The sequence below is a fragment of the Phasianus colchicus genome, chromosome 25 (genome assembly GCF_987193195.1).
Source record: "Phasianus colchicus chromosome 25, bPhaCol1.hap1.1, whole genome shotgun sequence".
NCBI lineage: Eukaryota > Metazoa > Chordata > Aves > Galliformes > Phasianidae > Phasianus > Phasianus colchicus.
This window is the reverse complement of record NC_143460.1, coordinates 682,698-708,065: the sequence shown is the minus strand read 5'-3', so window position 1 is coordinate 708,065 and position 25,368 is coordinate 682,698. Positions and strand designations below refer to the sequence as shown.

The following is a 25,368-nucleotide window of genomic DNA, read 5'->3' as shown; positions in this document are numbered from 1 at the left end:
TTACTCTTCTTATATGACAACTTCCAATAATTTCTTGGGAAAATTCCAGAATTAAATAAAGGAAGAGTATTTTCCACAAACAAACAAACCACAGCAACAAAAAACACACAGAGAGCTTTTTAAGCACGTTTAACTTGTTCTATTAGCAATTACGTTCTCTCTCCTGAAGTCCGTATAAAACTGGAGTTTAGTGAAGAACTTGAGGTGTATTTCACAGTTATGATCTTCAGGCAACATTATCCCAAAGTGGAACAAAGACACCCAGAGAACCGGTTCCCTACTTAGTGAATTCAGTAAAGCAAGACATGCAATCCACCATAACATCTTCTATTAAACACAACACTTGTGGCAAAAAGAAGCTTTTAAGTCCACAAGCCCTTCTCTTTCAAGTACACAATCCTCAAGACAATAATGATAAACTTTCTAGTTTGATCAAAAAAGCAAAGCAGTGGCTACTGAGGTTTTTGGAGAAAGCAAACTTTTATTTGTCGGCTTGAAGTAGCTGCAGCAACTTGCTAAAAGGAAAGCAATAGCCATCTTTCTATAGAATTTCAGAGATACTAACAGACACAATCAATGATAAGCACTATAATATTAAAGGAAACAAATGAGAAAATTAGATCAGTAGAGAATGAGACCACCAAATGAAGTCTCGGTGCAAGACTGAAAGGCAGAAGTAATACTTCAAATGGCTACAGAAAAGCACTATGAAGGAGTCCAAAACTTGTAGATTGAAACTTCCTAAGTTTTTAAAGGTATGATGAAATACTGGAAGCAATATTCCACACCAGAAAGTTTCAACAGGAGTATTTCAGCAAATATCAGCCAACTCCATACAATGTCTTATGAAGGAATCTTTTTATAGTAATCAAGCAGAGATCCCAAATACATCCGTTAAATAATCATTTTATGTCACTCTTTCCATGATCGCTCAAGACATAAAGGGTTTTAAATTGACTATTTTACAGAAGAATTTAATTGCATTTACTCCAATTATATCCCAGGTTTCTTTCTGATACTACAGATCCTAGTTAAGCAACTGTAAATAGGGATGGCAAAGAGAAACTCTGCTTTGATTCCCAAGACACTAGCATTTGAGCTTAGAATCAGAAAATCATAGAATGGCTTGGGTTGGAAGGGACCCTCAAAGATCATGAAGCTCCAACCCCTCCACCATATGCAGGGCCACCAACCTCCCTATTAAATATTAGACCAGGCTGCCCAGGACCTCATCCAACTGGCCTTGAACACCTCCAGGAAGAGGGGTGTCCACAGCCTCTCTGGGCAGCCTGTTCCAGCACCTCACCATTCACTCTGTAAAGAACTTCCCCTGATACTCAACCTAAATCCTCCCTCCCTCAACTTAAAGCCATTTCCCCTTGTCCTGCCATTATCTTAAGCTTATCTTAACATAGCTCCTCAGGTCACATACACAAGGTGGGAAAACTGGCATACTTCATAGGATGATCATCTTTTAAAATAGGTGTTTCTGTCCAGCAGCTATACTATCCCAATCCACTCCCTTTCAATTCATCTAGCCTCCCTACAAACCAGCCCCAACTGCAGTCTTGTTATTGAAAGCACGGTAACAGGTGTGAGAGCTGATTCAGAATTGGTGTCTGACAAATACAGTTTTGCAATTAACGGAGCAACAAATGACTCTTTTCCTACTTCGACATGTGGAGCAGATGCGAGTAGTAGAGGGATGGAATGAGAACAAGTTTTTTTCTGTTACAAACAGAATTCACATTCTTACTCTCAACTATTCCAAAATTCAACAGATTTCAATGCTCTCTGATTTAGGTTTTGTAACAGAAAACTGAACATCCCTCATCTGCTTAAGCCTTCAAAGAATGCTTCTGCCACTTCACTTTTGTTAGATTTGTAATATGGAATCAGCACTCTCTTGACCTTTGCCCTGTGAAATAAATTGTTATGCTGCTCCTTTAATGTATTTCCATCCATTACTGCATGGATGGCATCACATCTGCAATAGAACCCAACATTCACCACCAAGTAACCGATCGATGCCTTGTAAAAAAGGGCTGATCTGAAATAATAAACACATTTTCCTTACTCTGTCTTGTATCTGAACAGGTATTAACCAGACCCAGTTGTACCACAGCACTGGTAAAATACTGAAAGCAGAAGGCACTGCCATGTGATCTTATGCTGTAAGGCAGGCCCTGTAAGTAATAACTGAAGTTTTATTCTCAAGTCAGCACCAGACACCAAGGGTTCATACATGTATGAGTCCCAATTAGGAAGTTCAGCTTTTCAAAAACCAGAGTTAAATATGTTAAAGGCTGCTATTTAATGATTTCACAATGCAGCAAGCTGTTAATGACAGGTAAATTCAGCAGAAGTAGAACTTCCATATGCAGAAGATCATTAACAACATCAAATTTACTACATCTAAGAGCCACTAACAGAGCCCAGTAAGCCATATCAATTTTATCTACAAATATCAGTCTTCCAGAGGTGAGTTTTTGCACACTTGAAATGTACAAAAGATCAATGAATAATTGTCTCACCTGAAGCTGGAAAGCATCAGTTTTTCAAGTTAATTTGGTATAGACTTTCTGCACCGAACGTTTACTGTTTCAAGACCTCAAGAGGAGATGAGCAATTGCTTGTGCATCCGTTGTTATAAATCTAGATTACAAGTATGTGTGTGTATATGTAGATATACATGCCATAATTATTATGCTTTTCTTTTTCTCTATCTCATGTTTTCCCTCATTTCTCCTCTCCATCTCATTGAGATGGGGGCAGTGAATGAACAGCCACGTGACGCTCAGTGATCTGCTGGGTTAAACCACAATGCATCACCATATCTTAAAGAACTTGCACGCTGTAAAAGATTTCTTCTTTTAAGAACGTCAGCTTGCCTTTATAAAACACACAGAGTATCTTTGTAAGCAGATTCTGTCAGAAAGCGATCTTCTAACTCAATCCTGACTATTACAAAAATTCAGTACAGTTCTAATTATTAAAGGCAGCCATTCAACCTCACATGAAAACAGACTAGAGCACGTTTACACATGTATTTTTTGCCCTACTGACAAAGAATGCACACGCAGCACAGAGCACCCACCTGGCACCTAAGAATGAAGTTCTTACATTTTATTGCTACAACAAACACAGAAGTGTTGAGTTTGAAATTTCAGCAGGATTCTTCCAATCAAAACATTTTCCTCCTGCTTAACTGACCGTAACATTTGCAGAAGTCACAGACAACTGTAAGCTTCTACAGTTTCAAGGAACAGAATAACCCATATTGGAAAATTCGAGACCAAAAATAAAGCTGTCTGCATAACCGAATAAAGGCAGATCTCACTATAGATTTATTTTCCACTGATGAAAAAGCAAATTTGCTTGCTGTTCTTAATTACAGTATTTGTAGGGCATTTCATAGATGTACTACAGCATTAAGAACTCTCTCCTCTCACCCCCATTCTCATAAGCAAATGCTTCCCTCTTGCTGCTTCCACATTCTATCACCTCATTAGTTAATTATTGCTTAAACGCAAACATACACTACCTGCATATGTTATAATGGAGACTTTGTTTTACTTTCTCATACACAAGAATACAACTAAACTATAAAGCCAGAAAGGTAAAATTTATGCAACTATGACTTAATTACTGTCAGGCTCTTAGCCTTCAGGAGAAGTACATCATCAAGATCATAGTGGGTTTTTTTGTGTCCCAATTAGAACACCACCATTAAATGTACGACAAATAAACGTGTTAGGAAGCAGAACAACTCCTACAAGATAACTGACTTTCCTTCTACTTGTACACACCATGTGAAGGACAGCTCAAACTCTGAGGTGCTCGCAACAGTCCAAAGCAAACACCTTGCTTCTCACAGGAAGAGATGGTGAGCAACTGCTACACATCTGCACGCTGACAAAAGACACGCTCAGCATCCTCACAACATTGCTCTGTTGTAATCTAACGTCTGGATGAACATAAAAGCTCCTGAACAGTGCACGGACTCAGGATTCCAACACAAACAAGAGGATTCTCTCTCTTCAGCCCTACATACTTTCTGCAGACCATCAGACCACTGCTACCGAGCTTCTCCACAGCTGTGTAGAGACAGCTACTTCATGTGGAGTCTCTGATCGTCTTCTTGCATCCTTTTAAGTGGTATGACATTCTCATTGTGTCACTTTGATATTGTCACCTTGTGAACAGTCTGACTGTGACTCATAGAACCACAGACTGTTCTCTTCTGCACATAATCGCACATCTCTTTTTTCTTTTTTTTCTTTTTTCCCTACAGAATACCTCATATTTCCCCATTTCCTATGTGTTCCTATCTGCCTCTATGTTACCACCCACCTCAACCCAGCAGTACCGAATGACACATTCCTTTTTTCATACCTTTTCCCCCAGTGTGTGGAAATCCCACTATCCCCCATCACACCATGCCCACTAACCATGTTCCTCAATGCCACATCCATACATTTCTTGAACACCTCCAGGGATGGTGACTCTACCACCTCCCTGGGCAGCCTGTGCCACTTCCTCACCACTCCTTCTGAGAAGAAACATTTCCTAATATCCAACCTGAACTTTCCCTGTGCAGCTTGAAGCCATCACTTCTCACACTATCGCTGGTTACCTTCACAATTGGTCTGTAGTGTTGTAGTTTTGCAGAGTTACTCAACCTAACTTCTCCATTCTGCTTGCTTCCCTCCTGCCTGCGCTCCTGGACTGGTTTGTGACAGCTAGGCTAGTCTTGTACTACACTCCTTATCTTTTCTGTGCGGACAGATAGTTCATTCACAATCTTGAAGCAGTTTCTTTGAGTAACTGCCAGGTTTCAAACATTTTTTCATCTGTGTCAGCTTTCTGGGACATCATACTGAGTTGTTGTAGGGGTTCATTGTAGTCTATCTTCATGAGATATTTTTATTTTGACATCCTTGCTTCTTTTGAAAATGATGTAATTTCCCTGCAAAAACCTGCAAAGCCATGCATACATGTATGTATGTATATACGTATAAAGTATGTATGAAAGCATAAGTATAGCGTATATATAAAAACATGTATCCATGCATGCGTACATACTATATACTGTACTATATACATACATAACTCTCTCTGTTTCTAAAGAATAACGAGAATTTAAATATTTCCTGGCTTTTGTGACCAATTAATTCAGATTAAGACCCATAAAAGTAAACAAAGGATGATGGGTGTGCCATCAGCAAACAAGCTTGTCACACTGCTGGCAAATGGAAACAGGCATGACTCCTTACTCATTTTTCTAATAATCCTGTGCAGAAATTGTTGGCTTTGCATCCACTGCCGCTAGTTAGGTGAAAGTGCTATGGATCCCTTTAGTTGTAACATTCTGCCATTTTTGATATTAAAATGAATTTGAAGAAATACATCAACTTCATCTATAAAAGGGTTCCAGGATCAAAATGCTCATCAGGGTACAACACGCGTGCCGACTTACTTACAGGGAGATTTCTTATAAGAGAAGCAGGTCTAAGACATCTGTTTATCTCCAATTTAAACAACTTAATTTAGGTAGAATTATGTGTTTTACAGCTATTCACGCAGTTGCTTACTAGAAATATCTGATTTAATTGCAGAGATGTTCTAGACCTAAACCAGGGTCTATTTAAGACAGAGAAAGCTCTGCATTGACAATTTTTATATTTGTTGTGGTTACATCATTGAAGTGAATACATTGTGTTTATATTAAATTGTAAGAAGAACCATTTTTAATAAGCTTTAACATTTTAATTTGATATCCTCTTCTGATTTAAGTGTGGCCTTATGACTCTCCATAGAAAAAGATTATTCTGCCCACACTGAGGCTAAATGACAAAACCCCAGTAACTCAAAAAAAAAAAAAAAAAAAAAAAAAAGAGAAAAAAGAGAAAAAAGAGAAACAAATGACTAATCTCAAAAGCCTTTGGAAATATTATGCAAATATACCACAGCAATAGAAAGTATCAGATGGGATGAGTCACATCAACAAGTTACCATGGTTTGACAAGTAGCAAAAGCAGAGTAAAACCACTCTTTCCTAAGTCTCTCTGTGAGGTTTAAGCTGACACGCTTCACTTCACATCTGAGGCAGACTACAAATCGGCACGAGCTACTGCACCTCAGCCATGGCACAGGCAAAAGCTTTCCTTGTCCTGGAGTCAGCTGCACAGAGAGGCTCTGCTGCTCTGGTCCCTGCCACGGCTGCATTTTATCCAACCCATTCCTGTGCTCATCTGAGCCCACGATGAGTCAGTGCAGAGAAGCTAACTGCAGATATCTCCTAGCTTTGCCAAAATGTTTTCTGTGCTTCACTGGGTCAGCTCGTCACCTCATCAGCAGGGAGGCTTGGGATGCACTACACGGACAAGGAGGCAAGGAGAGCAGGAGCAGAGCAACTTCTAGGGGCAGCTAGCCATACATTCAGTTAAACTGTACCATCAAAACACATCCTTGCTCTTACAGTCATTAGCCCAAACCAAGAGTTATTAGAGTTGCTTCCAATTTATCTCCTAATCCATTTCAAGGGAATTGTTTTTCTACTAAATAGCCATACAGGAAGCTTCAAATGTCACCTATCTGCCTGAGTGATTTCACAAAAAAGACTGACATGTTTAGGAGAAAGACTTCTTGAACTTGCAGTAGATCGTCCATAAGCACAAAATCCATGCCACTGATCAATAAATATCTCCATTCTCAGCTGTCAAGGGCTATAGACATACCAGAGAAATACACTAGACTCAGTCCTTTTGACTAAAAATACCAAAATCATACGTAATCCTCATATGTATTACAACACAATGTAATCACCTTCAGATGGATGAGCATCACTCCTCGGAAGCTTAGGGGAAAGGGGAGCTGTGTATGGTGGAGAGTCCTGAGAGTATCGTTTAACACTTCCGTTTTCATGTATTTCTTCTTTTGCTGTGAAAAGGAAAGATATCACCAATTTATTATGGTATAAAAATGCTCACAGGGAAAGTCAAAGTACAAAAGCAAAAACATACATCAAGTCATTCACCAGGTAACAAATCCATTTCACATAGAATCGGTCATTCAATACAAACTTCAAAAGCTGAAGTAACAGCTTAGTTTATACTATCATCATCCAAATTTCCAAATTTAGGCTACTTTCCTGAAAAGTATTAAAGCAAATGACTTTTATTTGATGAAATGAAACAAATACAATTTCTCTACTGGAAAAAAACAAAACAAAACAAATAAAAACCGAAATACCAAAACCACCACAATACTTTATTTTCTAAAGCAGCACCTCTAAGACTGAAACTGCATTGATGTCAAAGTTTTCTCAGCTATGGCTCCTGATAACCCTTGGACCGGGACTCGTAATACCAGCACTGCAAGCCATTTGATGGGAGACCCTGAGCATGTTATTTCCCTCTCACTCTATATACCCCCAGAGTACCAAAACTCACATAAAATGTCACAAGCAGCCAGCTGCAAAACCCACCTTCTCTACTAGACTGTATGCTGCAGAATTTAAAATTTTGGAGCCGCCACTGAGCAAGGTGAACAAAGAAGGAAGAAAAGAGTATTTAATGTTGTAGGATAGGCTGAACTGAATCATCTCTCAGAGCAAGCCCCTTCTTATAAGGTAGTAAGCATCTTTCTCCAAGGTTATTTTATGATTCAAACATAAATTGAACAGGCAAAATGTGAAGTTTTGAGTCTGTTCTTTTAGTAACCCAGTGGTACAATTCCTACTTGACCACAAGAAAGAGTTAGCAGAACAAAATGATTTCTGCACATGTGGTATGAGCTATCCCAACCTGCCACAGCACTTGTGCTCTGGAACGAATCCTCTAAGAACTGAAGAGTATTCATTTCAATCAATTAAAGTTATAGCAAAGCAGATTAAAATGTTAAATTTCATAAAGTAACCACACTTATCAAAAATATCAGTACTTGTCAACAACAGCTGTTTGATAGTACCTGGTTTGTTCCTATCGTACTCCGTGGGACTATGTGCACACCCCATGTAGGGGCTGAAAGGCTGGCTACTGAAAAGATTATCGCATTGAAGACTGTGGCAGAGTTTCTCCAAGAAACGTAGGACAAACGATGCACTGTTTACAGAAGGAAGATTGATGGCATGCTTCTCCCCATCAAAGGAAGCTGCGAATAAGAAGAAGATGTCAAACAGCCCCTGAGCATCACGAAGTATAGCAAAACACTAACAAGTAAAGGAGAAGACATTCAGCTTTGATTTAAAACATGCAAGACATGAGAGGAATAAACAATCTTTCTGGTGTTGTCCTTGATCGCCGAGGATCGCCGCTTCGGAGCTGTTTCAGCCAGAGCCGCAGCGGCTGATCGCGAAGAACACGTGGATCTCGATCGGTTCCCTCTTCCGGGGGTCCCCGAGACAACAGAGAAGCCCGGCAGCTCTCGCGAGAGCGGCTGACGCAGCGGGGGCGTTGCCAGGGCAACGCCTAGAAAAAACCTCCAGCGTCGCTGCCCACCAGGGCGGAGAGGAGAGGCGTTATCACTGTGAGGTAAGTGGCAGGTGCGGGGTCACCCATTAACGACCTGGTAAGGGGGCGAGGGCAGAGCCAGCACTATCAGCAGCAGGGTAGGGCTGATCGGTCACGCCCTGTTAAGGCTATTCTAGTTGTGCTAATTAGTCTTCAGGTTCTCCATGGCTCCACCCCGGCGGAAGGCTACTGTCTCTAAAAATAATGTGGGGACCCAGACAGAGGCCCCCTGCACATGTAAAAGAAAGACTGCCAAGAAGAATGCAGAGACGCAGACTGAGGTCCCAAAACAACATGCTAGTGTGCAGGTCACTGGCTGTGATGAGTGCCAGAGCCTGGCCCTTGCAGTGCCAGGCGATGGAGGCAGCACTTGTGTAAGATGTGACCAGCTAAAGGACTTACTTTGCCTTGTGGTCAACCTGAAGGAGGAGGTGGAGAGGCTAAGGACCATAAAGGAATGTGAGAGGGAGATTGATTGGTGGTGCCAGTCCCTGTCAGCTCCGAGATCTTGGCACACAGCTGAGGCTCTGCGTGGAGCGTGTCACCCCCTGCCGCCTTGCAAACAGGTAGTAGAGGGGAACCGGCAGGTAGACTGTGTTCCTGCTGCAGTGCAAGGCAATTTGAGAGCAGAGCAAGGCAATCTAAGGGAGGAGGAGGAGTGGAAAAGGATACCGGCTCGGCGAAGTGGGTGTCCTCCATCCCGACCATCCTCGGCTCCCCAGGTGCCTCTGCAAAATAGGTTTGAGGCCCTGAATCTCGAGGGAGAGGTGAGTGAGGGGGTGGAGGGAGGTCCACCTGTAAGGTTGCCTCGGGCGAAGCGGTCGACCCCACGCCTCAAGACTGCCTCCGCCCGGAAGGACAGAAGGGTGGTTGTCATAGGTGACTCCCTGCTGAGAGGAACAGAAGGCCCTATATGTCGGCCTGACCCTACCCGTAGGGAGGTGTGCTGCCTCCCTGGGGCAAGGGTCAGGGACATTGCTAGGAAACTTCCTGGTCTGATTGGCCCTTCTGATTATTACCCATTATTGATAGTTCAGGCTGGCAGTGATGAAGTCGCTGAGAGAAGCCTGAGGTCTATCAAGGAAGACTTCAGGGGACTGGGGCGGGTAGTTGAAGGAACGGGTGTGCAGGTGGATTTTTCTTCCCTACCTTCAGTGGCAGGGAAGGATACCGAGAGCATCCAAAAAACCCGCCTCATAAATAAATGGCTAAGAAGTTGGTGCAAGCACAGGAACTTCGGTTTTTTTGACCACGGGGTAATTTACTCTGCGCCTGGCATGATGGCTGCAGATGGAAGTAGCCTGTCTCCAAGGGGTAAGAGGATCCTAGCCCAGGAACTGGCAGGGCTCATTGAAAGGTGTTTAAACTAGGTATGAAGGGGGAAGGGGACAGAATGAGGGCCACTGGGGTTGAGCGGGTAGTTCGTGGCTCAAAATGGAGTTCGATGGGTGAAAAGGGTGGAGTTCAAAGGGATGGAGAGAGGCAGGGGGGTGCTGCTTCCCTAAAGTGTCTATACACTAATGCGCGCAGCATGGGAAATAAACAGGAAGAGTTGGAGATCTGTGTGCGGTCACAAGGCCATGATCTCATTGCGATCACGGAGACGTGGTGGGACAGCTCGCATGACTGGAATGTTGTCATGGAGGGCTACGTTCTTTTTAGGAAAGATCGGCTGGCGAGGTGGGGTGGTGGAGTTGCTCTTTATGTGAGAGAGCAGCTAGAATGTATTGAACTCCACCTGGGGGAGGGTGATGTAGCAGTGGAGAGCTTGTGGGTGAGAATCAAGGGGCAGGCTGGTATGGGTGACACCGTTCTGGGTGTGTACTACAGGCCCCCTGATCAGGAGGAGGAGGTTGACGAGGCCTTCCACAAGCAACTGAAAGTAGCGTCGCAATCCCAGGCGCTAGTGCTTATGGGGGACTTCAATTATCCAGATATTTGCTGGAAAAGCAACGTGGCCAGGCACGCGCGGTCCAGACGGTTCCTGCAATGTGTCGAAGACAACTTTCTGATGCAGATGGTGGAGGAACCGACGAGGGGAGGGGTGTTACTGGACCTTATTCTCACAAATAAGGACGGGTTTGTTAAGGAAGTAAAAGTTGGGGGTAGCTTGGGTTGTAGTGACCACGAGATGGTGGAGTTCAAGATCTTGAGTGGAAGGAGCAAAGCAAAAAGTAGGATTGCTACCCTGGACTTTAGGAGAGCCAACTTTGATCTCTTCCGGGACCTACTTGGAGCTATCCCGTGGGCTAGGGTGTTAGAAGGTAAGAGGGCCTGTGAGAGCTGGTTGGCATTTAAACAGCTCTTCTTCCAAGCCCAGGATCGGTGCGTCCCTGTGAGCAAGAAATCAGGAAAGGGTGGCAGGAGACCTGTGTGGATGAGCAAGGAGCTCATGCACAAACTCAAAGGGAAAAAGAAGGTCCATGAAATGTGGAAAAAGGGTCTGACCACTCGGGAAGAATATAGAAATGTTGTCAGGGCCTGCAGGGATGCGACGAGGAAGGCTAAAGCCCACCTGGAATTGAATCTAGCAAAGGTGGTAAAGGATAATAAAAAAGGCTTTTTTAAGTATGCTAACAGTAAAAGGAAGACTAGGGAGAATGTAGGTCCCCTACTAAGTGAGGAGGGTGTTCTGGTAACGGGGGATGCTGAGAAGGTGGAGATACTGAACGCCTTCTTTGCTTCTGTCTTCAGTGAAAAAGCTCCCCCTCGGGAATCCCAGGCCCTGGTGGTTAGTGAGAAGGTCTGGGGAATAGAAGACTTCCCTTTAGTCAGGGAAGAGGCGGTCCGAGAGCGCCTAGGCAACACCAATGTTCATAAGTCCATGGGACCCGATGGGGTGCATCCACGGGTGCTGAGGGAGCTGGCAGAGGTGATTGCTGAACCGCTCTCTATCATCTTTGAGAGGTCTTGGAGAATGGGGGAGGTGCCTGAAGACTGGAGGATAGCCAATGTCACTCCGGTCTTCAAAAAGGGCAAGAAGGAAGATCCAGGTAATTACAGGCCAGTCAGCCTCACCTCTGTCCCTGGAAAGGTGATGGAACAGATTGTGCTGGATGCCATCTCCAGACAACTGGAAGAAAAGGTTATCAGGAGTAGTCAGCACGGGTTCACCAGGGGGAGGTCGTGCTTGACCAACCTGGTAGCCTTCTATGATGTTGTCACTGGCTGGGTGGATGGGGGGAGAGCAGTGGATGTGGTCTACCTTGATTTCAGCAAGGCATTTGACACTGTCTCCCACAACATCCTTATAACGAAGCTGAGGAAGTGTGGGATAGATGAGTGGACAGTGAGGTGGGTTGAGAACTGGCTGACTGGCGGAGCACAGAGGGTTGTCATTGGCGGTGCAGAGTCTGGTTGGAGACCTGTAACCAGCGGTGTTCCCCAGGGGTCGGTGCTGGGACCGGTCCTGTTCAACATCTTCATCAATGACCTTGATGAGGGGGTAGTGGCCACCCTCAGCAAGTTTGCTGATGATACGAAGTTGGGAGGATTGGCTGACACGCCTGAAGGCTGTGCTGCCATTCAGCGAGACCTGGACAAGCTGGAGAGCTGGGCAGTAAGGAACCAGATGAGGTTTAACAAAAGCAAGTGTAGAGTCTTGCACCTAGGGAGGAATAATTGCATGCACCGGTACAGGTTGAGGGATGACCTGCTGGAGAGGAGCTCTGCGGAGAGGGACCTGGGTGTCCTGGTGGACGACAGGTTGGCCATGAGCCAGCAGTGTGCCCTTGTGGCCAAAAAGGCCAATGGCATTCTGGGGTGCATTAAAGGGAGCGTGGCCAGCAGGTCGAGGGAGGTGATCCTCCCCCTCTACTCTGCCCTGGTAAGGCCTCATCTGGAGTACTGTGTCCAGTTCTGGGCTCCCCAGTACAAAAAAGACAGGGATCTCTTGGAAAGAGTCCAGCGGAGGGCCACAAAGATGGTGAAGGGCCTGGAGCATCTCCCCTATGAGGAAAGGCTAAGTGATCTGGGTCTGTTTAGCCTTGAGAAGAGAAGACTGAGAGGGGACCTGATCCAGGTCTATAAATATCTAAGGTGTGGGGGGCAAAGTGGCGAGGCCAGACTCTTTTCAGCAGTGTGCGGAGACAGGACAAGGGGAAATGGCCAGAAGCTGGAGCATAGGAAGTTCCGCACCAGTGTGCGCAAGAACTTCTTTACGGTGAGGGTGACGGAGCACTGGAACAGGCTGCCCAGGGAGGTGGTGGAGTCTCCTTCTCTGGAGATATTCAAGACCCGCCTGGACGCCTACCTGTGCGACCTGGTGTAGGGATCCTGCTTTGGCAGGGGGGTTGGACTCGATGATCTCTGGAGGTCCCTTCCAACCCCTACGATTCTGTGATTCTGTGTGATTCTGTTTAACACGTTTATATCCAAAGAACTGGTTGTACCTTCCATTGGATCCATGCCACTTCAAATTTGCTCTATGAGAACTTATTTTCAGAAAATAACACTGGCTTTAAACAAGTATAACAAATCTATTCTCTCAACATCAAAATCTTACGGGCAATTTCAGTTGTTTGCTTATAAAACAGTACCTCTATACCACCTATTTGCAGGAGATAACCAAGAAAAGATCCATTACAGCAGTCTTGCACACCCACACAACTCGAAGTAGCGTTTAAGTCCACACAATGGAAAAAGCTCATACTCCTACCACCCAGCCCACCTGTTAAAATGGCGCTTTGTGCTCCTACTCCAGGCAGGTAGATCTTATTAAACGCTTGTCTTTTTTTTTTTTTTTTTAAACTGCAGCTCAGCAAGAAAACGCACGCACTAAGAACACTATCGTTGTTTCAAGCAAACACAGAAAACTATGCGAAAGGATGAATTCGATGCCCTTAGGCTGAAACGCGATGAGGGAAAAATGATAGTTCCACACCCTCACGGAGGGCAGAACGCTGTCGGGAGCGGGAATCGCGCTCGCCGAAGCAGCGCCGTCAGGCGGGGCGGCGCGCAGCCGGTGACAGCGGGAGCCGGGGGCGCTCAGCATCCCTCGGCAGCGCGGCGCGGCGACCGACAGGGCACCGCTCACAACTTCCCTCCCGCAGCACCGCAGCACCTCCACACTGCTCGCCACAAGCTCTCCGCACGCCAACGGGTTTCCCAACCCTCCTCGGCTTCGCGTCCTCCCACAGCCGAAGCGACGAGTCGCGCGGCTCTGCCCTCGCAACTCCCCCCGCCCCGCGCACGGAGGCGGCCCCCAACCGCAGCGCCCAGCCGCAGCCCCCAGCCGCTCCCCCCCTCGCGCAGCGCCACTCCGGGGTGCCGCCTGCCGCAGCGACGGCGGCGGGGAGCCCTCGCGCCCACAGGCGGCCTTCCCGGGGTCTGCCCTCTCCGCCCCCCTCCCACCTACCTGAGGGCAGCCGGCATCCGTCCGCGCGGCGGCGCACAGCCGGTGGCACCGCGCGCAGCCTGCCTGCCTGCCTGCCTGCCTGCCGCCCTCCCTCGGACGAGGGTCCCCTTAGACGAAAGCACAGCCCCAGCCCGGCCGCTACCGCGAGGGACCGCGCCCGCGGCCGGAGCCCGGGGGCCGCGAGGAGGGAGGGCGGAGCGCCCGGTGACAGGTGAGGACGGCCCCCGCGCCGCTCCCTACCTCGCGCCGCTCTCCTCGCAGCCGGCGGCTCGCTTACCCTCGACCGCCGCCGCCCCCTCGCTCCGTTCCCCCGCCCTAACGCGGCGTTCAACGCGGCCCCGCTAGCCGCGAGGCCCCGCCCCCCGCCCCCCGCCCCGCACTGACGGCTCTCTCCGCCAATAGCGAAGAAGACGGCCGTCCTCGAGCTCCGCCCTCACCTCCTTCGACCAATAGGAGCTATCCGTGGTGCTGCCCCTCCACCTTCCCGGCAGGCTCGGTTGGCTCGCAGCTGCCGAGCAACGGGCGCGGGGCTGCGGGTGGGGCCGCTGAGGGCGGTGGCCGGGTGAGGCCCCGCTGCGGGCCGGGGTTGGTGCCGCGGGATTGTGCCCGGGGCTCCTCGTTCGGGAGCTTTCGCCTCATAGATGGACGTTTTTTGTTCCCCTCCCCTTTTTCCCTCTCGGCTCAGCCATCAGGAGGATGGAAATATCTCCCGCACTCACAAAGCTGTAATCTCGGCTTGCAGATTGTGCTGCTGGAGCCTGCGGGGCTGTGCTTCCTGCTCCGCTCACGGGAATTAAAAACGTGGGTGAAAAATAAAGCTGCTTCCGGATGCACTGCGTGTCAGATGCATCGCAGCACGGTGCAGCTCTACCGTAATGGATGCTCCATCCCAGCTCCCATTTTCCTGGAGTGCTACAATGGTTGTTTAAATGAGAAAACCCTGTGGAGTCTGCTGGATGCGGTGTGCCATTGGTTGCAAATGGCCAGCCCAGCACTTCCCACATGAGGATATGAACCTCAAAAACATCCACACAGGCATGGCCACCGAGTTTAGGGCACCGTGGTCCTTAAAGACCAGGTTCTTCATCTGCCACCCTACACAGAGCGTATCCCCAGAATTGGGTGGTGAGGTGCTTTGGGTTAGGCGAGGGATGAGGTTCTGAAGTGAATGCCGTCACCTCTGCTCTCGGAGCATCAGCCCACAGCATGGAGTGCTGGAGGGCATGAAGGATGTGGTTAGTGGGCAGGGTGGTGATGGACTGATGGTTGGACGAGATGATTTTAGAGGTCTTTTCCAACCTTAATGATTCTATGGCATCCCCTCCAGGTGCAGCTCCATGGACAGAGGTGCTCAGGAGCGCACCTCATACCTCCCAGAAAGGTGGGCGCTCAGTGGAACCCAGCGAGGACAAGTCCAGTAATAAGAATCCCTGAGATGTGGTCAGCTAGGGCATCAGACCCATGGACCATCTACTGGATTTTCCAAATCTCCCACCAGGCCTCCTTGTCAAAGCCTCAGAGATTTGTTATTCAGGAGAAGCCCTGCTGTAGCCTCCTAAAGAGATGATTCGTGGTTCATGGCAGGCAGTCAAACTGATTGTCTGAAACACTTGCTCACAAGTCTGCCAAAATTCCCAGTTTATGGTAAGATCTTCCCACGGTACTGTGTCAGGAGTGTATCACGTCACCCTTAGCTGGAAGAATAACTTGAAGGGAATTTAAGTAGAGATGTGATGCTGTAGTCCGAAGAGTGGTAAATGTGCTACCAGTGTTTGTACTCCTCATACCGTCAATGGCTTTTGGAGTCCTCAGTTGGTCCCCTCTGATATAAAACTATGCATTATGCTCAGGCAAGAAACACCTTAAAGGCAAAGCCTTTCCGCCCCGCCCGGTGCCGCTCCCCGCTGCCCTCCCACCGCTGCTGGCAGGTGGCAGGAAGCGTGTGCTCCTCTGCACGAGGCACGAAGGGCTCCTACCTCGGGTGCGGAGCAGGCTGCTCCCACCTCTGGTGCAGGCAACCGGGCTCCTGGGAGTCGCTCCTGGGAGAGCAGGGGATGCCGAGTGCCCGCAGCCCGGAGCTGGCCGCAGGACGGCCTTGCTGCACCTCCTGCCGCCGCGGTGCTGCCCGGATGGCTTCCAGCCAGGCTCTGGCCGCTTCGGCACAGCCTCAGGTGCCGGGCAGCAATTCCCACAGCGAGCACGCCCCGAGCCGGCTGCCAGGCCGTGGGCAGTTTCACAGCTCGTTCTCGTGGCACATCTGCACCCGTGGGAGAGAGGGGAGGATGGGGGCTGTGTTTTGTCACACTAATGAAGCGTCGCTCTCTGCTCCGTCCCTTTGCTTCCTTTGCTGGGGACATTCGCACATCCTTGCGGTCGCACATCCCCACGTTGCTGTCCTGGCGCTCCTTTAACTCCTCTCACCCGTGAGCAGGTCCCAGAAGAGGCAATCTCTGGCTGCCCTGCTCTCGAGGCCAGCATCTCCCTGCAGCTGGCTCACTTCCTCGCTGAGCGCTGCCCATGGCACTCATGGCACGTTTCTCCTCACTGAGCGAGTGACTTCTATTGCTAACAACTTCCTATCCTGCTTTCTCAATTCGGTCTTCTCTGCAAGGCATGAGCATGGTTAAGCTCTCTGTGTACGAGGGCCAGCTCTGCTGTTCACTTATGTAGATCTACTGACTTTAAGGTCACCCAAAAGGAACCGCCCTCGGGGTAACCGGGGGTTTGTGTCCGGAGAAGACTGCTTCCTTTTCTATTGCATTTTCTCTGGGGCAAAAGTGGCTCCAAGTTTCACTTGGCAATGTTTAAACTCTACGCATCTTTCTGCAGGGGATGTTCCTCTGAACTTTGCCGTGATCACAGCCGCACCTCTTTCCTTTGTGCTGATAACCCAGCTGCACGCATGACCAAAATTATTTCCTCCGCTCACATCAAAGTCTTCTAGAAAGCAATGGTTTTGTAACAAAAGGGCCAGTATCCCTATGGCAGAGGAGGTCAACACATCCTCTTCTGACTCTGCTCTTGGGAAGAAAAAAAAAAAAAGAAAAAGAAAAATAAAAAGAAAACAAACAAGGAAGCTAACAAAGAAGCCCACCCTAGTCTAGTCTGGGACATGGTTCACCAGATTCTTCCAAGTGTTCTCACTTCTGTCTCACTCAAGGCTAAACAGAACTTCCATATGTGTGGAAGAACACAGATCATGGCCTGAACAGGATGACTTGTGGAAAATCAAACTCCATAAGCACAAAGTGGTTATAAAGCAGGTATATTTTGAGTTACAGCACTGCACACACACGCTGGGTACTGAGGGAGTAGCCTCTCCTAACATGCACACCGTAAAAGGACAGTTTAAGGATATTTATAGAGACCAGTTACACATATGCAAGAATAGGAGAGGATATTACGATTGATTCTAAGGAAGGAGGCGTAGATTATTCTGATATTACCCTTAGTATAGGAGGAGATATTCACTGGTTCCAAGAAGTTATAATATTCTCCACCCCAACTGCTGAGTTACTGTGGCTTGCAGCTCTTATTCCTTGCTGTAGTGGCACAGCAAGGAACCAGTAAGTGAGCACGAGTGCCTGGAGCGGTGTGAGAGATGCGTTCCTCGGCTCACCTCCCCCTTCTCCAGGCTGCTGCTAGGAAGGGTGAGTCAACCCCCCTCTGACGTCCCCCCCGAAGCGTCTGCGTGTGGGAATGTAAGAAAAAACTGCACGGAGCAGCAGCTGCGGAGCAAGATAAGCGGCATGAGAACCAAGGACACCAGAAGAAGAAGAAAGAACATCTCACGGCTCTGATTGGCTAAGCACCTGTGTGAACGGTTGAGGAGTGTTTTGCAGAATGCTCTGTTAACATGTATAAATAGAGTAGTGCTTAACAATAAAGCAGACTAATAGCCTTTAACCACATTGGTGTGCTGTTATGTCTCTAGCGCGTCCTGAGAGTCCAGAGACTTCCCCACATTTGGCGCCCGAACAGGGACCCTTCGTGGGACGATTCGGGGAAGTGGACAACGGCAGGACGGTCGCGACAGAGGTTGGCACCGTGTTGCGGTAGCTGGGTTAGGCGCCGACGTAAGTGCTGCGGCTAGCTGGAGTGGGGTCACGACCTGCCCTCTGTATCCACGATGGAGTGGGAAGCTGCGGAGAAACTGCCGTTAAATATTCTAAGAGAGGGGAGCAGTCATCTCCTAAAGGCATGGCCGAGACCCTGGTGCATAGGGCTCGGAAGAAGGGACATTTGTCAGAAGTGGCGCTGATATTCAGCGTCGACAAATGGTGTGATATTGGGGACTGCATGTGGGAATCAGTCATTAATGGTGGAAAGGAAGAAAAACTATTGCGGCCCCTTGACCCCTTGTGGAGGTCTGTTATTAACTCTTTGAAAGCTATGCAAGCCAAGCGACAGGCAGCCGCTGCAGCTATGCAGGCACTGGCTGGTACAACAACTAATTTGGCTTCAGAGTTTGACGTGCCTGTTCGGGGTATCACACACCCTGTGTGTTCCTCGGCGGGTCAAATAAAAGCATTGGTAGGGGCTGCAGCTCCTGATCTTTCAAATGACACTGCTACTGAGTCATCTGCAGTAGTGCAGCAGGAAAAAAGGACTATATCTGACATCACCCCTGATGGACACTGCCAGGAGCAGCCTCCTGCCGAATCAGAGAGCGTCGGTGAGGGTGAGGGATTAGAAAAACTGGATTGCAAGGTTAAAATATTAACAAAGCGATTATGTAATCTGGAAATCTGTATGTGGCAAAAAAAAGATACGGGGCCTGACGGAGGCTCTCAACTAGTGCCTTCTACGGGTCCTGACCTACCGACAGTGCCTTTTGCTCCACCGACTCATCCGGCAGCGCCGCCCGACTGAACTACGGAGAGCTCGTTTCGCGCGCGCCCGCACCGTTCTGCGGGACAGGGGCTGAGCGGTCGGGATCTGTGCGGAGTTCACTGGTGAGGGAGCAGCCGGTAAATCTTGCAGCGTTACAGTTAGTTGACGTTTCAGAATCAGCCTGTAGTTACCTTAGCATTGGTTACTTTTCTCAAATGGTAAAGCAAAAATGTTCCTGAATTTCCGAAAACTGGATTCTCTTTCTATGGAGAGTTTTGGGGCAGGGTTGGCGCAAAGCTCCGGGAGGTTTTTGTTACTATGACAGCACGGCTGCTAAACTTTTATCTGTTTGGAACCAAATAATGGAAGGGCTTAAACAAATTCGACAAGGAAGAATTTCTTCCGTCTATTCCCCATCGCCCTCCCTCCCACCCCCGTCGCTACCCCTCGGTGCAGAAAGCAGCCCTGGTCCGCATTCCGCATTCGGTCCGCAGCTCCGACCCCACCCCTGACCGCGGGGAAAAGAAATCGCGACTCCCTCCCTTCCCTCACCCCCCCACCCCCCATCGCTGCTGCCCTCGGCTCCGTCCCTGGCGCTCATCCCGCTCCCACCCTCCGCCCCACCCCCGTTGCTCGGGGTGACGCTGCTTTCCTCTACCCCGCCTACGTCCCCTCACGCTGCGTCTCTGCAGCCTGCATGTAACTTAGAGCCAATAACGGACCTGCTTATATTTCTAAAGGCATTCGAACTTCCCTCCAAGAATAGGGTGTTAGATATATTACAGGCATTCCTCATTCTCCCACTGGACAAGCTATCATTCATCATACTCATCTAACATTGAAATCCATTCTTAATAAACAAAAAAGGGGGAATATGGGAGACACACCACAAGAAAGACTGTAAGTGTTTTGCTTTCTCTGTGCCATCTGTCAATAAAGTGGAGCCAGCCTCTCGGTATCAATGGGTTGTACTGCCTCAAGGCATGAAGAATTCTCCAATTATGTGTCAGATATTCGTAGCCACACCTTGCAACCTATTTGTAAAGCAAACCCTCATATGATTATTTATTATTACATGGATGGCATACTGTGCTGTTCAGGAACAGCCTTTTGATAATAGCTGGGAAATGCAATTAATCTCCCATCTCTCTCAATTTGGCCTTACAGTGGCACCGGGGAAAGTGAAACGCACCTTTCCTATGTTAAATTTGGGTTGGAAATTATCAGATACTATGATATGCCCTCAGACTGTAGAATTGAAAATTGACATTTCCACACTCACTGACTTACAAACTCTTTTAGGTCGCTTACAATGGCTACGGCCAACGGTTGGCATTTCCAATGTTCAATTAGAACTGTTGTTGTCAAGAGGGAGATGTGCTAATGATGCTATCCTATTGATGCCTGAGGCTAAGCAGGCTCTAATTCAGATTACCGCCCAGATTCAATCAGCAGCTAGCTACTGTCAGTCCTTACATCACAACATCTCCCTTGTCTTGTATGTCCAGGAGAAGCATGCTGTCACAGTCATTTGTCAATGAAAACAAAAACAAACAAACAAACAAAAAAAACCCACACTTCTCCTCAAAACAGGCCTACTAAACAATCTTCTGCTTCTCCTTCTGTGTTTTTGTTTTTTTTTTTGCTGAAATGGCTGTTTCCCCCTGCTCAGCCTCGGTCGTCCTTGATGACTCGTATCAATATAGTAGCTGAACTGATTCATGTGGGCAGAGAGAGAGTTCTCTGCATAGCGGGGCAAGAACCTGACGATATTAGTTTACCTTTTACCTTGCTGTGGGCAGAGTGGGCGTACTGTCACTCCCTCTCCTTACAGTTTGCTTCAGAAGGGTACCCTGGTCATTTTCATTTAGAACGCCCTGATCAGCGAGTAGCGTTGTTTCTGGAAAAAAACTGACTGGATTGGAATACCTCGGTATTCGAAATGATTGGTGGATGGTCGCACAGTATATACTGACACTGGACGCTGGAGCCACAAAGCTGTCTGTGTGTGGTGGGACAATAGCTGGAAGCATCAGTTTGTGCCAATGGAGCTGCAAGACAGTTTACAAACTATGGAACTAAAAGCAGTTTTATGGGCCTTTACTGCGTGCCAAATGAACCTCTAAATGTTGTAACTGATTCCCTCTACGCGGCTGGCATATGTCAAAGAATTGAGGATGCCCACATTAGAGACAACAAGAATGTGTGCCTTATCTCTCTGTTTTTACGTCTTAAACACACATTACGGCGAAGAAAGGAACCATATTGTGTCATCCACATTCGCAGTCACCTAAACACTGTTGGTTTAGGGCAGGGTAATGCTGTTTGCTGATAAATTGGTTGTTGTAACTCCTGTTAATCTGTTCGATGCTGCTCGTATCTCTCATGAGATGTTTCATCAAAATGCCCGTGGTTTACATAGACAGTTTAATATTGGTGTGAATGATGCAAGGTTGATAGTTCAGACATGTCCACAGTGCAGTTACCATAACAGTGGCCTTGGGCTGGGGACTAATCCCCGAGGATTGAAAGCATTGGAAGTGTGGCAAACGGATGTCACCCATATTGCAGAGTTTTGGTTGATTGCGATGTGTTCATGTTGCTATCGACACTTACTCTGGATTTATATGGGTTTCTCCCTTAGCGGGTGAATCTGCTAGATACGTCATTAAACATTGGATTGCATGTCTTGCTATCTTGGGACTTCCAAAACAAATTAAAATGGATAATGGGCCAACCTAAAAGTTGCAGTCAGTACCGTCCTTTTTGCAAAAGTGGGGAGTTCAACATAAGTTCGGGATCCCACATGCTCCTCCAGGTCAGGCTATTATAGAGCGCACACATGCTACACTAAAAACACAACTAAACCGAATGAGCGATACACGTGATGTGCCAGATCGCCTCATGAGCGTTCTTTTCTCCCTTAACTTCCCTTTTGTACGAGGAGGCTCATATAGCTCATACATGCTATAACCGTGCATCATTCAGGCACTAGTATGAGAATGCTATCTGAGACTGCAAAAGTATCTTACAAAGATCCATTGACTGGAGATTGGAAGGGCCCAAGTACTACCATACTTGTAGAAAGAGGTTATTTTTGCCTTTTCACAGATGATGGCCCTATTTGGATTCCTGCTCGCAGTGTTTGCCCTTGGTGCAGAAGCACTACCTGAACCGCACCAAATCAACTCGTGGCAAAATATGTGGGTCACCTGGACTAAATCAACAGGCTGGACCAACTTCTGCTTAATACTTGCTTCTGCCACTGATCCCTTCCAAACTTGTTTTATAGGGATGTTGTTTCTCAATGATTCTGACTTTTCTGCTTACTCCACAGGTAGTTGCAATGTACTGGATACTCCAGGTGATTGTTCTTTTTTAAACTTCTTAGGAGTCTCAATACCACAATACCCTGGGACTCACAGGAGTTAAATCTTCTTGGAACTCAAAAGGTCGGTAACACATCTAAGGGATGGAAGAAAACATGTTTTATGTTTGGAAATACCAGGAAATGTTTTTGGGGGTCCATGTTACATTGGTAAATTCACTATATTTTCTCTCACTTTCCAGGACATGCGTGATATCCACTCTAAACATAGCGCACGGGTAGCATTTAGCTGTCCTTATACCAGGAGCTGTTGCTAGGAATAGGCGTTATAACCATTAGTATAGTTATCCGTATTGTAAAATGCTTACTTAACAAACTGTCCACTACTGTCTTGCTTGCGCAAAAGGAAGAAGGGGGAATGGTTGTGCGTACTGCCATTGCAGCTCACGGAACCCACAAAAAGAACGGTGTCAGGATGTGAAACGATGAGAAAGACTGAAACCAGGCTTGAAACGACCATGAACTCATAGTGATTGGGATTGTGTGCTTCTTATTATTATTTGGTTTTGCTTTGTAACTTGTTGTATTTCAAACAGCAGAGTAGTAACCGTTGTTGTGTGGTTTTTATTTTTTTTTAATTTTTTTTTAGTAATAGATTGAATGTGAATTAACAGGATTTAATGTTACTAATGCTGAAATCTATGGAGATAGCTATTTTAATGTATTAGTAGTGCTAAGACAAAACCTGGAAAGGAATCCCAAGCAAAGGGATGACCTTATATTATAGAATGATTAACTCTCTTTCATCCCACTATTCGGGAATTTAAAATATGATCATGAAGCACCTGAGACAAAGGCACACGCTAAGAGAGTTAACCTTGATAGTTTATTCTGCAAGCAGATGTTCCATTTGGCCTCTGTATCACGCACTGGCCATGCGGATGCAGTGTACAAATGGAAAATACTCTTTGGACCCTGAGAAGAACAAAAGAAAGAGAGAATCTGTGGTGGGTGAGAGAGGAAAAGTGCACCTTGAAGCAGGGGACGCCCTGCTGGCACTGCCTATCGCATTCACCACCCTTTTTCTGCAGGTTGTTGTTTCTCGAGGGTCAGTAAGTAATAATGCCCCTAGTTCTATCTGGCATGCAAAGTTCCTCAACTATTAATTTTCTATTAGCCCAAAGGCACAATCATGAGCACTCTAAAAGCATCTGTTGTACAAATCTTAGTGATTTTTCAAAATCAATATATCAGAATATATAAAAGTTGAAAACTTCTTTCAAAGCAGTTAGAGATTAGCACAGAATGGGGCCCTTGGGGATTTATTTCCAGGTTGCAGAAAGTTGGGCTGCAGACCAAACACGTGTTTGTTCTTTTTAGTAGGTTAACAGTATTTCTTGTCATGATGTTATGTTTGCCTTGTTTCCTTTCTCACACTTATAGTATTGTCAATCGAGGCCTTGATTGAGTTATACTGATTGTATTATTAATATAATTAGTGTTATTATTTTATAGTATGGTAGAAGTTTGCTAATAAACAAAAAAGGGGGAAATGTGGGAACGTAAGAAAAAACTGCATGGAGCAGCAGCTGCGGAGCAAGATAAGTGGCATGAGAACCAAGGACACCTTCAGAAGAAGAAAGAACATCTCACGGCTCTGATTGGCTAAGCAGACAAATGCCACTTCAAGGGTATGAGAGGAATTGTTGGTAGATACAGATTCAGTCAGACATGCCACGCTGCAAAATCGCGCCACTATAGACTTTTTACTGCTGGCTCATGGGCACGGATGTGAGGACTTTGATGGAATGTGCTGCATGAACCTCACGGAACACTCGTCATCAATACACCAACAAATAGATAAGCTACAGAACCTCACCAGCCATTTGCAGGAAGAAGAGGGTTTGGGGTTAGAGGACTGGCTCCGTGGGCTAGGAATTGGTCCCTGGTTTCGAGACATCATACAATTCATGCTTATGATACTGGGGGTGTTAATTGTGTTACTGTTGGTGGTGCCATGTGTGTTCTCTTGTCTACAGCGCTTAATACACCGAGCAATTGATAAGCTAGTAGGAGCTAGCCTAGGTGTCCAAAAAGAAAACAGGGGAAGTGTGGAGAGCGTGATTGAGACCTGGCTGGCTGAGAAAGGCCACACAGACAGTATTTGGCTAGTGAGACGAGAGTCCTTGAGCAATGTAACAGGATGTAAACAAGGCTAACGAGGAGAGAGTCCTTGAGCAAAGTAACAGGATGTGTAGGAAGGTAGGAGAATGTAGAAATAAGAAAGATGAATGGCATGGTCTAATCACAAAAAGTACAAAGAAGGGCTGGGGCAACAAGTAGCTGAAGAGCCTATCAGGAGCTCGGGCTTTGCAATGTGTATGAGCTTCATTAGCGCCAACATAAATGCACGCAACCTTCTGATTAAAGTTGAGACTTTCTGATCAATTCTGTGGTCGTGTGTTTGTCTCCCGCCGAGCTCCGACAATGCTTGTGCATTGGGATGGCATGTAGCTCAGGTTGTACCCCTTCCTCCGGGGTGGACCAAGGATTCCCAAGGGATGCAATGTATGGTTGCCCTGTACCAGGAGAAAACAGCCTGGGAAAATGAAGCCTGAAAATCACTCTCCCTGTTGTTTCCCCGGATATCAGAGATAGATGCCAAAATCCCTCCTGCATTCTCCATGGCCACAGGTAACCATACAGCTTGTCTCTCAAGGCAGAGTGTGAGGGCTATCAGGCCTATCGGGAATTTCTCACTGTGCAGTGGAACCTTGGATGTTACGAAGGATTTGGCGGGGAACTATTCAAGGCTGGGAATCCCCAGAGCGGATCTCTGGTGGCATTGCGGTGGGAAGATCTTACGGTCCACTCTCCCATCTCATTGGGGAGGTACCTGTGCACTTGTTTAACTGGCTATACCGTTCACTCTGGCATTTGAGAAGGATCTATCACACATTCGCAAAAGGAACAGAAGAGGTTTAGGAATCCCATTTGATGATGATACAATATATAAAGACTCAATTGGGGTGCCCAGAGGTGTCCCTGATGAATTTAAGGCTAGAAATCAATTGCTGCAGGATTTGAATCTCTATTCTGGTGGGTGACAATTAACAAAAATGTAGATTGTATAAACTACATCTATTACAATCAGCAGAGATTTATAAACTATACAAAGGAGGCAATAAAGGGAATTGCAGAACAATTGAATGCTACAAGCAGGATGGCCTGGGAGAATAGGATCGCCCTAGACATGATATTAGCTGAAAAAGGGTGTGTGTGTGTGATGTTGGGCACCCAATGCTGTACCTTTATCGCAAATAACACAGCCCCAGCTA

At 47.0% G+C, this 25,368-nt stretch overlaps 1 protein-coding gene and 1 long non-coding RNA gene across 2 annotated transcripts in view; one reads left to right on the top strand and one right to left on the bottom strand.

Annotated features, from left to right (window-relative positions):
• The window catches only part of LOC149915016 (sex comb on midleg-like protein 2), a 130,259-nt gene extending 115,964 nt beyond the window's left edge, over positions 1–14,295 (bottom strand). The window contains exons 1-3 of the mRNA XM_090124779.1: positions 14,110–14,295; positions 7,972–8,154; positions 6,829–6,942 (exon numbers count right to left, since the gene is read on the bottom strand). Coding sequence (XP_089980905.1) covers positions 6,829–6,942; positions 7,972–8,017 — 160 coding nt within the window. The 5' untranslated portion in view covers positions 8,018–8,154; positions 14,110–14,295. The remainder of the gene's footprint in view (positions 1–6,828; positions 6,943–7,971; positions 8,155–14,109) is intronic.
• A 3,715-nt stretch (positions 14,296–18,010) lies between these two features.
• Positions 18,011–24,165, top strand: LOC149915015 (uncharacterized). The gene is made up of 2 exons (XR_016459883.1): positions 18,011–18,824; positions 22,094–24,165. It is a non-coding gene; the product is annotated as an uncharacterized LOC149915015 (long non-coding RNA).
• The last annotated feature ends 1,203 nt before the right edge of the window (positions 24,166–25,368 follow it).